Source organism: Rhopalosiphum padi, chromosome 3 (genome assembly GCF_020882245.1).
Source record: "Rhopalosiphum padi isolate XX-2018 chromosome 3, ASM2088224v1, whole genome shotgun sequence".
Lineage (NCBI taxonomy): Eukaryota > Metazoa > Arthropoda > Insecta > Hemiptera > Aphididae > Rhopalosiphum > Rhopalosiphum padi.
This window is the reverse complement of record NC_083599.1, coordinates 45,555,932-45,570,282: the sequence shown is the minus strand read 5'-3', so window position 1 is coordinate 45,570,282 and position 14,351 is coordinate 45,555,932. Positions and strand designations below refer to the sequence as shown.

General features: G+C 23.0%; 2 protein-coding genes across 2 annotated transcripts; both read right to left on the bottom strand.

Moving 5' to 3' along the window:
• Positions 1 to 7,904: 7,904 nt before the first annotated feature.
• Positions 7,905 to 10,306, bottom strand: LOC132924407 (small ribosomal subunit protein mS40). Its single transcript, XM_060988700.1, has 5 exons — positions 10,109 to 10,306; positions 9,883 to 10,021; positions 8,854 to 8,951; positions 8,655 to 8,785; positions 7,905 to 8,106 (listed from the first exon to the last, which is right to left on the bottom strand). Exons 1-5 carry the CDS (start codon positions 10,190 to 10,192, stop codon positions 7,974 to 7,976), a joined length of 585 nt encoding a protein of 194 aa, XP_060844683.1. The 5' UTR covers positions 10,193 to 10,306; the 3' UTR covers positions 7,905 to 7,973.
• Positions 10,307 to 11,336: 1,030 nt separating this feature from the next.
• LOC132924472 (uncharacterized) lies at positions 11,337 to 13,541 on the bottom strand. Its single transcript, XM_060988810.1, has 3 exons — positions 12,766 to 13,541; positions 11,851 to 12,535; positions 11,337 to 11,786 (listed from the first exon to the last, which is right to left on the bottom strand). The coding sequence occupies exons 1-3, from the start codon at positions 13,539 to 13,541 to the stop codon at positions 11,337 to 11,339; spliced, it is 1,911 nt and encodes a 636-aa protein (XP_060844793.1).
• Between the last annotated feature and the right edge of the window lie 810 nt (positions 13,542 to 14,351).

The window sequence follows — 14,351 nt, the reverse complement described above, 5'->3', positions numbered from 1 at the left end:
AAAACTGTTTGAGTTACACAAAAAAAATATAAGTTCTCAAGGAAGTTTCAATGATGTATAAATATAGGTAACCTACTATATTTGCTTAAACTACATAAATTCTTGTATCTCACATAAAAAAATAACTTAAGTGTCTCCGTCTGTGTATGTACACAAAACACATGTACACAATGGTCAATGCTGGTATACATAAAAAAGTTTAGCCCTCGACGGATAACCACTCATTATTAAACATGGTTTATGGTTTATTCAAATTTCAAATAGCATATTTATATGGCCATATGAGCAAAATCACACAGCGAATCTGCTCGAATTTTCGAACGATCAACTACTTCCGCTCGCTAAAATTATAAACTGTGAATTTCTAATATTCATATTCATAGTTCAAACGAAACAATTTGTCTGCCTGACTTTTCATTTATTAATATACAGTTCATGTGTAGGTATAAATAATACTTTTCTATCATATTTTTATAGTGATTTTATAATAATAATAATTATACAATTATAATAAATTCATTTTGTATGTACTTATACCACAAAGATAAAATCCATTTTTAATTTAAATGCCGTTCGATACCGAACAATTTTAATTTATATTAGAGATTTAGTAAAATTGCTGTAACTAAAACAAATGTAAGTATCTTCTCGCTTAATAACTATTTTATAAATTATTATAAATTAAATATCTCCAATCTCCACGTTCTATACATATTTGTCTAGTGGATATTATAAATTATAATAGAAGCAAAAAGTTATCATTATCTCCAACAACTGCATGTTGATTGGACCAATGGTTGGACGTGCTTATAGATAATATTTTGAAAAGCTATATGACAAAAATAAGACAATAAAAATAAGATGATATTATTTAAAAAAGAAATTTATTGTACTAATAAGTTTTGATGTATACTTTTTAGTTTATATTTAAAATTTTAATATAATACGTGGTATATAATACATAATATACATATATATATAGTACATATAGGTATTGAGGCAAGTCGGCGTTTACATTTCAATAAATAAATAATTACTAAGTATAGATAATAATTTTAATAATGACTAATGAGTAATAAATAATAATAAATAATAATTATGGTTGGTACATTTATAAAACAAGTTCCCGTATTCAATAGACACAGGTTTGACAATATTATGACATACACGCATATTATGTGGTATATACAAATATAAAATAAGAAACAATATCAATATAAATATAAATAAAATATGTTATACAGACAAATTAATGAACCAAATAAAAAAAAACATATAATTTTTTTAATATAACAATTGAATACGTCATATTATTGTTATTTGATACCTATACTTATTAGTTAATTTACCAATTATTTTACTTTACGAGCTGAGCGCGTAACTTAGACACTTAGTTGACATATTTTATTAAGTACTCAATGGCTATCTGAGAGTTTCTCTCTGTCAAATTCTCATCACACTTCTCAAAACGTATTATATTACTTTGGTATGTATTATATTGAGGCAGGGCCTGATTTATGCATTTTGTGGCCTTAAGCAAAATAAAAAATGTGGCCCCTTATTGTCAACAGTAGCATGTTTAACCATAGCCCCCCTCCACAAATGTGTTGTATAAAACAAAATAATAATTTATTACAATTTAGTATTTACATATACAGTTATACATTTTCACAAACATAATTATAATGTTATACATTTTTTTATCTCTACAAGCTACAGATTTCTTGTACCTATTATTTTCATTTACATTTTACGCTGATAAGGATTAATTATTTTATTTTTTTGAAATATTATATGTTTATTATATTTATTTTATATGATGAAAGTAGTACTCTAAAAAAAAAATAAGGTTCATAAAAATCCGAGGCCCTCCAATAACGGAGGCCATAAGCAGTTGCCTATCCTGCTTAATGGTAAATATGGCCCTGTATATAGGTACCTATAATTATAAGAATTCAAACTTTTTACGATTTTGAAATAGTATGATATTCAATAGCTTATATAAATTATACAACATAGGTTAGGTTATCTGTGTTTTGTGTTTATATTTAAACATAATTCTAAAAGCGATCCTTTTATATTTTGCTCATAATACTCGTAAATTATATTATAACTATTTTTTATGTTTTTACATATTATTATTTTTATTAACTTTATGCTGCTCTATATCTTTATTGGAGTAAAAAATGTGATCGATTATTATTAATCACAGAATTCGTAGAAAAAATATTTTCTAATTATATTTTATTAGTTTTTAATTAGATATTAAAAGTATTTCATGTTTTTATTTATGTATAATCTACCGTGATGTACACTGAATGCATTGGTATTTGGTATTATAAAAATAATATTTAAACTTTTAAACACCTTAAAGAACACGTTGTTTTATTTGACAAAGCTGATGATTATTATACTTGTAGACTATATAATGCTGTATATATATCTATAAATATTATACTTATATAAATAAAAATATTAAATATAAATCATAATATCATCAATTGAGTATCCTTTATATTATAGTTGTTATACAAAAAAAAAATGACTATAGAATAATTATAAATAACTAGTATTAATAATTTACGTATTGAAAACAAACATGTTATAAAATTTAAAATGATGTACTAACAACATATTCTATAAGTATAATAGGATAGAATAATATCACTTACTACCATTAAACTGAGTATACTGTGTACACTCATCTGGCTTCGATTACATCGATATGCTAGAAAAGCAAGATAATGGTGTATATTCAATATTGTACTATTATTTGAAACTAAAAGACAATGAAAATTTACGTATGCATTCAAAAACAATTTTTAGCGGGAACTAGCTTAGATTTACCAAAAAAATTATGGTCTAAAGTCTAAACTGTTAGATTTTATAAACTGAATCGTAGTATAGATTTGTATATATATATATTATACTTAATACTTTATAGTTTATACTTTTATAACATACAGATACAATATTTCATTTAATTTTTAACTTATAAAATATGAGTGCATATTATGTGTAATGTTAGGGAAAAATTGTTAAAACAATTTATATCCCTACAGTTCATTATATGTCTATATAACATTTGATTATTTATTAATTTGAAAAATCCATTTTGTTAAATTATATTAACGCACATGAATAAGTTTATTATAAATCAATAAAAAATGTTAACAGTTATAATATAGCACAGTGCTTCTCAAACTGGGGGCCACGGGTCTCTAAGGGGCCGTAGCTATATGAGTGGTATACTGTGAAATATTTAATTATTTAAAATATTTTCGGTTATTTATAGTTATTAAATAACCGACCATATGATTAATCATTGTCGATAAAGTCTAATATTAGATACCTAACTATTATTTAATAATAATAAAATTGTTATTACATCGGGAGAGTTTATCACTATATTTATAATTAAGAAAAAATAATTAATGATTTTGATTAAGAGAGTCTTGACAGTTTCACATTAAATTTAGGGGGTCCATGATAAAACAATTTAAGTAGCACTGATACAATATAATTTTTGTATGCATGTTTTGTACATATATAAATGTTTATATGTTTAAAGCAAGGTAACATGATATGAACATATATTCGTAAATAACAATTCAAAATCACGAACATTTGCGAATTATCTCAAAGTTAAAACTTCATTTTTAATTTTAAAATATAAAAACTTAGACTCCAAAATGTATTAATACACTGTTTCTTATAAGTTATATAATTTCATAGAATTGCTAGAATAAAATATTATCGATTTATTTATGTATTATGTTATTAAAATAAAAATATTTAAAATACAGTTCTATTTCTTTTTTTTATATATATAACCAGTCAAACTTTAAAATATTATATTAATATAGCTAACTAGCTAAGCTTTGAAAATTGAATACGAGAGTCATAGTAAATTTTTTTTTCAAAATTATTTAGTAATTTATTATGTAACTATAGCTTAAAAAAAAAATGAAATTATTCTGAATTCAAAAATTATCAGCAGTCACTATTATTTTTTTATAAACGTCTGAAGTTAAAATATTGACAACTGCAGTATAGTCCACACATATCCAACGTGAAAAATAATATATGAAATAACATTTTACCTTCAAAAGATTTTCTTAATCTAAAAATATTCTATAATATCTAAATTCTCACCTAATTGTTAATTAAATTTAAGAACTTAATGTATAATTTTTAAAATATCTTAATTATTTTTCTTTAAGCTCAAAATATTCGATTGTTCAAAAAGCTTAGAAATTTAAGCTAGTAAATTATTTTACTTTCAAATTTCAATATTACTTACATACGGCAAGTTGATATAATTTTTTATACCTATTGCATTTATGATATTACTAGTATTTATAATTATTATAATTATATGTATTCAAACCATATTACATAAACTTTTATAACTTACAATTTAATAACATCTTTGATCTTTCTGTAAATACCGTACAACAGTAAAAATAGGTTAATAGTATAAAATAGATGATAATATTTTAAAATGAATCAAAAATTTCATTGTGTATAGTAAAATTCGTAATAATATAATACACACAATTTTAAATTGCCACGAATAATTTTTTTTCATTTACAAATATACAATTGATATATCATGAAATTAATTTTCAATGATAAATTTTATCGTTTATAAATTCGTTTAATTTATAGAAAACGTATGAGGCACTTTGTATTACATTTTTAACCTTTTTTGTAACACAAATAATAATTGTATAGAAATATAAAAAAAAAATGTATGAAAAAAATTAAATTGGTCACCCATCCATTTTACATAGCATAATAAAACCGCTGGCTAATTCGAAGGAAACTTGGTAGAATCCCGCGACCGCCAGAGGTTGTCCTAAAGGTAATGGTATGTTAATTAAATAAATATATTTATTATTATAGTGGTGAAAATTTATAAACACTAAAACACAATATACTTTGTAGTTATCAGTTTTTATAATTTTAAAAATTGTCAGTATAATTGTATGTAACTATTAAGATTATTATTCGGATGTTTAAGTTCGTATTTTCAATAAAAAAAATTCCATGATAGGTATGCTTAATAAAAATAATATAGAAATACCTACTTTATTTATATATCTATTGAAGTAAAAGCTACAAAGAATAATTACATTATTAATCAGTATTTTGTTACAACAACGAAACATACTAATCTGATCTTATTTGGAATAGACTATACATATTAATATTTTACCACTTTTATTAATATAATAATACCTACTGATAAATAATTATAATATTAGTATTTATACCTATAGTTTCAGAAAAATATGTTATTCTTCTCACTATTCATTATGTAATGTTTAAAATTTTCAAAATGTATTTATTCTTTTTTCTATAAATAATTTTAATAATAATATTCATTTTCCAATAACAAATATTAATAAAAAAAAATTATAAACTACGCAAAATGCTTGTAAATTTAATACAAGATCCTAAAAAAGTTCTTATGGAATTTAAAATATATCTAAAATACATAGCCACATAGGCACAATATTCATTTGTAAGTGTTTAAAGTTCAAATTTTAACAAAATTCTACAAATATTTTCAAATTTTTTTTATAGTTAAAAATTTAGAAAATGTTACATTTTAAAAGCTATAATACTTGAAAATAATTTAATAGAAGATTCCTAATAAGAAATCTGAAAAAACGAATGCCCAATTTTTTTTTATACATATTTTGTGTTTAAATTCAACAAAATTGGATATTTAAATGAAATAAATTTTGAAATATTATTTTTATTACTTTAGTTTAAAAAATACTATTCTACTTTTTTTCTAATTACTTCTATTATTAGGTAAATATGTTGTTCTGACGTTGGTGGCAATTACATGACAACGGAGGCAATACAACAATTTTATTTGAAAAAATTAAGTTATCGTATATTTGTTTTTCTTTTTTTGTAAATACCTAATAATAAAAATAATTGTTTATGTTAAACGGCATACAGCAATATTATCTTTATATTTTATCTATTTATTCTTTAGGCCTGAAATGTCAATGTGCTTTCAATACTACAACTAAAATCAAATGTGTAATTATTATTTGTCTAAGGACTATGTTTTTTTAAAGCATTCATATTTTCGTCTCAAATGTGTGGTTTAAATTAATTAATATTTTAATGTAAAGGCGATGCAGTGTTGAATTCTCATGAATAAAGATGTCATGAATAATGAATCCAAAAAGGTTGAGAATCGCTAACATATTTTTAGAGTTAATGATAATTAATAATATAATAAATGCAATGCAATGCGTTCTGAAAAAAATAATTCAATCTACTGTAGATATTATAATAGCACAAGTATAATACCTGGAAATACGAGTACAGATATTTTAAGTGACATTGGCTAATAGACAGTCTAGGCGTCTTCTCTCAGAATCTTTTTTTTAACACAATGAATTAATATTTATTATTAAATTAAATTTTAACACATTCTATATACTATATAGTGACTTTCTCAATGACGAGGAAACGTGACTACTATAACCTTTAAGCACTGCAGAGCGGTGACCTATTGTCCACCTCCCTTTTAGTGCATATTAAGTAAATTATTACAAAAATTATAACAATATTAATAGTTGTAATGAATCTGGTTTTGTTTCAAGTTCAAAATCGTTTCACATTACTTATACCAACGTTAATTTACTTTAATGTTGGGTGCAGGCTGTACTGCATGCTAGTTTATAGTTGCATATTGATCATATTAACTTTATATACAGTTGAACAATTTACGTTAAATTCATTCGACAAATAATAACAACTCTCCACAAAATAATATTACACATATATATATATAAACACACAACTACACAAGATAGGTATATACTATACCTATAGGTCTATATTAGAGTATTAGATATCCATTCAGACAGAAATCCAGGATAATTTCATAAATAACATAAATAATAATAATCATTTGTTTTTACCTACAGTTGATATCAGCAAAATAGTTTTTATTTATTCATTTTTTATACCAATTATATTTACTTTATTTTTATTTGTGAGTGAATTTTAATAGTTTTGTAATAAGAAAAAAACAATTCAATTTCATTAAATGGTTGTATGATGTAGTACAACACACTATTTTGTATACCAAATAACCATAATTATTTTTCCCTATATTATACAGTAAGCAGTTGGCAACATTCAAATATTCAATAAAAATATCATCAGTATATTTATGTATATAAAATACCTACTCAAATATTCTAACACTAGGACGTTAAAAAACCAACTCTACTATTAAAAGTAATGTATATTATAGTATGTAATTATAGTTTTAACATAGTTAAAAATAATTTATGCATTGAAATCAAGATGTAAATATCTACCTTTTATTTTGCTATTTTATTTATAGTTGAAAAATATCTGATTGGAGTATTAAAAGTTGTTAATATATAATTACATTTTACTTCAATAAAATTAAAAACATAAACATTTTTTAAATTATATAGCTATAATCATATTTAAACATTTTTTTGTGAAATTATTATTATGATTAATGAACAATATTTAAAAAAAAATTAAATATTGACATTTAATTTATACAAAATACTTATGCATTAAATTCACTTATTACATCAGTAATTCATAATATTTATTCATTTATTTATATATAAATACTAATCATTAAATGTTTATTTTCCATTAATAACTTTAAAAAAAAATTAAAGATTAAATTTGTAAAGGCCTTTTATTTTATATTTATTCATTGTATCATACATTGACTGCTCACTTAAATTTAAATATTGTAGCAACACAATTATTACTAATTTGTGTATATTGTAAATAATTTTTAATATAACTCTATCAACTTACCCATAGTATAAAACTATAAAAATATTATTAAAACAAATAACACAATTATACAAATGTGCAGCTACAAAATCAAACATGTATTTTTGTACAAGTTCAATTACATTATTTATGTTTGAAACATTATACTAATTTGAATTTTTAAATTCATCATAATTGTAATGTTTAATTGGAAGATCAAATTTAATGAATCCCCAGTCTTTGGCTTTTTTTACGGCAACTATCAATTTTTCATGCTGTTTTTGGCAAATTCCAGTTAATCTGTAAAAATATATATATATATCATATCAATATTATATAAATTAGTGAACAGATGATCAATATTCAGTAATCGTTAATAATTATAAAAATTTAATATTTTTTTTTGTACCTCTACATATAATAATGTAAATAAAAAATAATTTTAAATGTAGAGGTATCTTTGACCAGTATAATAATCTATTAGATAAAATTGTTAAAACTAATATAAATGTTATACAATAGTGCTTAAACTTTATTTTTTCTTATTTATAAAATGTTTATGAAGTTTACCATAAATGCAATACATAACTATACATTTTAAGTTTTTAAAATACAAGGTTTTAGTATTCAAATATAATAATAATAATAAAAAAAAAAATTAAAACTGATATTTTGATTTTGTTATATTTTATATCTATCATGGAGAATATTAATAAATAAATATGATTATCTTTAAAACTTTTATTATTCAAATAATGAAAACTGTAAAAATAATATCAAATGAGTTTTTTTTTCTAAAATCTAAATACCAATTAATTATAAATTTCACATAAAATTAATATACATACTTATAGGATAATAGTTTTCCAGAATAAGGAGATATGAATTGTTTGAGCAAATCCACATTCCTATAGTCAAGTATGAGGTATTCATCACGGCATATTGGACATGGATTACCAGTTGCAATCATATCAGACCTCTAAATATGAATACATATAATTATTATATATTAGTACTATAAACAATGTAATTTAATTTTCAACTCACAATACATGTTTTTCTAGTTTTATTTGGTGGAATACTTCCTTTGTGATTTCTGCGATATTCTTTCCACACAGGATCATTTCTATAAGTGGCTTTATATGCTATAGATAAATAAAATATTAAAGTTACTCATAATTATTTTTAATTAAAAACCTGTGTAATTAGGAAAAATATAATAATCAAATTGCAAGGCTATTGCAAAAACAATTCAAATTTATAAGATGATGATTTATGTTTTGGTAATCTTAGTTCTAGATTTTTTTGTTAAATTACAGAATGTATAGGTAATATTAATTACTCTTTAAATTTATTTTTAATTTTAATGTCTTTGTTATTATAAAATAAATAATCAGTTAATAAAAATATAAACTAATAAACCAAAACAACTAAAATAAGTAAAAAGATTATTTATTAATTATAATTTTGAATATTCTTTGATAATATTGTATTGCATAAATTATAAAATAAAACTTAACATGAAGTATATTTTAAGTTTTTAGTAATTTCCATATGAATAATTTTTTTTTTTTATTTGTACATGTTTAATATTTCATGATTTCATTAAATATAACAGTATTTTACTGTTTTATTAACTTAAAAATTAGAAAATATTTTACAAATAGCTGTTTGTGAAAATGAACTAAGGTGCTTTTTATTATTAAAGATTTAAAATCTAAAAAAAAATGAATTGATTTTTAGTAAAACTAAACCATTATTTACCATTTACTACATTGACATAATCTAATTCATAGGAAATTAGGCAATGGATATTCTTAAATCATTGAAAAATAAATAATATTTAAGCAAGACACCTTTTTTACTTATTGCAAAACTAATGTTTTGATGTTTTTTTGGATTACATTAACCTTTGTGGTAATATTGATAAGCATTCTATGTCATTTTTGGTTCATAAAAGAAGGAAAATAAATCAACATTGTGATTGAAGATTCTGTATCTATTAGAAAATAATTCAATAGAAATATTTATTTATTCTAAAAAATAATGTATGTGTATAATTTCATAGTTTCATACCATCACTTTTCAAATACTCAATGCTAGTTTCAGCCGGAATCACAGTCGACCTATCTTTTGGTGAATCTCGTTGTGTTTCATCTTTAGTAGACAATTCATTATATTTCACTAAGCTGGTGTACAAATTTCTTCCATTGTTCTAAATAGAAATAAAGTTCAGTTAAATTAAAGGTATATAGTTTAATGAAAAATAAATAAGGTAGGTAATGTATTGGTATAAACTTACAGACACAATTTTATTGCCGGTTGTTAAACCACTTGATGCTTTGAAAAGTGTAGACGACAATGCACGAATAGTATTCAAAAACATTTTTTTATAGTTTACGTACTTAAATCCTATCCAAATTTCAAATAATAAATTATAATAAAATCATATACCTACAATTATTGTAAAATGTGTTTCTGGCTCACTCGTTGTCTCTTATCTCAATATCAAGTTTTTAACAGATAAGATAGAACAGATATTTGTTATAGACAACATTTTGTTTCAAACGACATTTCTTCTAAACCCTTATTTTTCCAAAAACCTTAAGTTAAAGCCATCAGTGCCCATCACCACACAGAAAGTCGTCAATGGATTACAATTTATATTAACTATTAAGATAAAGATAATTCTTCATAATTCAGTAAATTATAATTCTCAGCATTACTTTAATAATTGGTTAGCAAATATATCCAATATCCATAGGCGTGCGCACGAGGCGATAGTAAAATTTCAAATTTGTGTATAATTATATTTAACTCCATCATTATATTCGTGGAGATAATGAAAATTGTATTTGTCGTGATAGTAAAATAAAAAAAAATATTTGTGTACCACCACATAATTTTTATTGATTTATTTATCAGACTAAAATATTGTGCACTAAATGTCAAAATATGTACCTAATATGACTAAAGAAGTACTACTGTACCTACTAGTCTATACTCTATAATATAGACAATGGCCTATCGCCTATGGAAAATAAAAAAATTAATTTATCAATTATTACATAATTACACATTTATATATTACCTACTAAGTTTATGTGTATAGTTAGATATAAAAACATGCATTAGGTATGTATTAATATAATATGTAATTTTATTTTTAACTTAAAAAATATACAAGTACTTATGTCTAGCACATTAATGTCGTATGCACATTGCACATACAACTTGATTCTATTTGTATAGGTACCTATATTCATATAATACAGTTTTAAATTTACAATTATTACAATTAGAATATATGTACCTATTGTACCTAGTATGTTAATGTGTCAAAAAAAATTAGGAGCACTGTTCAAGTATTGGGGCACTAATTCTTCCAGGCTCGACCGGAAATTAAAGTCTATATATATTATGTGGGAGATAGACAGAGAAAACAAATGCTGGTGTAGCGGCCCCTTAAGCTTAAGATTGTTATTTATTTGCATATTCAAAGATCATTAATTTTGATTTATTACGTCAAACTATATAAAACTTTTTCTGAAAGAAATTGGTTTTCTTTTATTTTTTGAACTATCTGTGTCCTTTTCATTGAAATATTTTACAATTATTTCAGCTTGTCTTTTCATATCATCTCTAGTTAAAATGTCTTCTCCAGATTTTTTTGGCATTTCTATCGATTTATTTTTTTTTAATAAAAGCGAAAATTTCAATCTTCTTTTCGTTATATCTGCTTGTATGTATTCTTGAACTTTATATACATACATCGCACGTGCAAAATTCAATTGTTTGGAATCAAATTCATCCGGAATTATTAAATTACACCAACGAAATTTTCCATCAATCACGCCAATCATAGATTTTATTTCTTCTATTAATTTCAAAAATTCCTCAGTGGCAGTATCTAATGTATTTTCTTGTGAAGTAAGATTAATTTTGATAAATGATATTTGTTTATTATCGTCAACTGTAACCTAAAAAATCGAAGGTATTATACTGTTAGATATTTTATATGTTTAAATGCAATGAAACACTTACATTCAGTTTTTTGAGTATAATTTTAATATTGTCAACATGAAAATACAAATTATTAAACAATTTTAAATAATGTGTTTTGATTTGGTCAACATCAGACATCTTTTTATGTTGCTCGTCAATGAAGGTTTTAAAAATCTCCACTTGTTTAGTAAATTCAATATCTTTGATTGTCAAAAGATTCAAGTTATTTATAGTTTCTTCTTTATGTAACATTTCCGTGAATAATAAATTCCGTAAAGTTTTTCTTAAAGTAGTTAACTTGTTTAAGTTTTTTAAATCAATTTTAGTGCACTCAATATGTTTTATTAAATCTTTTAAATTATTAGATTCTGATTGTTTTAGTATGTAATTAGCAGCTAACTCATCGTTTGTTGGTTGAACATCACTAAGAGTTGTATAATCAAGGATATTTTCAGGAAACTTATAGTCGAATGATGAAACTTCTATATTATTTTTTAAATTGTTCAAAAATTTAGTTTTTTCATTTTGATCGGCATAATACATTATTCCAAATTGTGAAATATTATTACACCAACTGTTATCGTTTTTTTCTTTTTTTTTTTTTTTTTCAATTTCCAAAATTGGATTTTCTGATGGTTCGTCAGATGTATCAGTTGTCCATGGAAGTTCCGAATAAAATGTTTCTGCAATTTGTGTAGGTGGTTTTTCTCGCATTAATGTCTTTCTAAATTAAATAATAAATTTAGTAACTAATAATTAATTTATTTGATAGCGATCAGTGACTATAATCATTAAATTATTAAAAAATGAATTTGATTTTCAAATGGTATTTTACAAAAATAAAATGATATTAAATTGAATTTTGTAATATTGTATTTTATATTCATAAAATTATCGATTGCGGTTGATTTTAAAATCGTACGTACGCTATTTAATAAAATTTAGTAAATTTACCTACTATATTCCATTGAATCCATTATAGAATTTAATTTGTCTATGTAAGACGTGTTTTTACTGATAAATCTTTCTTTTGCGTCCTTCTCGGCAAAATAACTTTTAATAAAATTCACTGAGTCTTCGTTAAAGTTTGTACCAGTTTCAATTTCTTTCATAACGACCATAGCCATTGCTTTAGCGTCGGTTTGTAATTGTTCTATCACCGTATCATACTTGATTAAATTTTGTTTAACATCATTTACCATGTTTTTAGTCTTTCTTTTGGTAAAGTCAACCAGTGCAATTTTCTTAACTTTGTTTACAATTTTTCCCATAGTTGCTTCCATTTTTTTTTTTTTTATATATCCCTGTTTACTTTTCTGTGGTTTTGGATGGCTTTGTAAATTCTCCAAATTTTTTAATGCTGTTTTAAAATGGCCAACTCGTGCATTTGACATAATATTAATTGCGTGTATAGAATTATTTATGCTCGATTTTATTTTATCTGGATCTAAGTGTCTGTATCTTTCCAACAAAATCTTACTTTTAGCATCTGATAAAATGAACTCTTTAAAGTCTTCATTCGCCTCTTTAAATTGTTCATAATATTTTCCCATATTTTTTTTTATGTTATGAAGATGAATATTTTCATTTAGCAATTTGGCGTCTAATGCAGATAAACGATCACGATTCTCTGCATCTCCCATTTGTGTAATATTTTCCATAATGTCACATTTCAAAATATTTGTCCAACGATTATCTTCCATCATGTTAACTCGTTCATATTCATTCATATTGTTTTTCTTCGGAGAATTTTTTTTAAAATATTTAAGCGCTTTTAAAAATATTATATTGTTGAAAATGTGTCGATATAACGTTTGTTGTGTAACTATATATAGTATTATGATCAGTTATAATATCTTGTAACCGTTAGATAAGTAAACATTTATTGTAAACAGCTGAATATAGTGTGAAACCTTATTAAAACATTTTAAATGTATTAACTAAGCAAATATAATAATTAACTACCTATTTCGGAAACAATGATACAGTTACAACAACAATGCCGTTAAAACTTGTAACAGAGTAGTTTTTAATTTAATAAATTTTTGTTAATTTGTTATAAGTAAATGAGTTCATTAGCATTTACTGTATTTTATTAAAAATGTTTTGTTCAAAATATAATACATTAATATGTGTAATTAGAAATTACCTACTGTTTAAAAAGATACAATATAAATAATATAATATACAGGAATAAATAGCAATATATCATCGAATACACCACAGTCTAAAAGTTATCAATGTTTTTAAATAATTATACTCATTATAGTTATTACCATAGGTCCATAGAATGTAGATATGTTTTATTTTATTACTGAACGTAAACCAAACGAAAATAAAAATAATTAATCCAAAAATAAGGAATTCTAAGTTTCAAAGTATTTATTATATATTCATGAATAGTTATTAACAATTTAATTTTATATTGTGAGCAGTGTTTTTTTTTTGTTATCATTTTTAAGGTGAATAAAAATTAACTGAAGCTCGTTTCAGGCTTAGAAAATTGAATAAAATTAGGTAGCTTAGAAAGTTATTTTTTT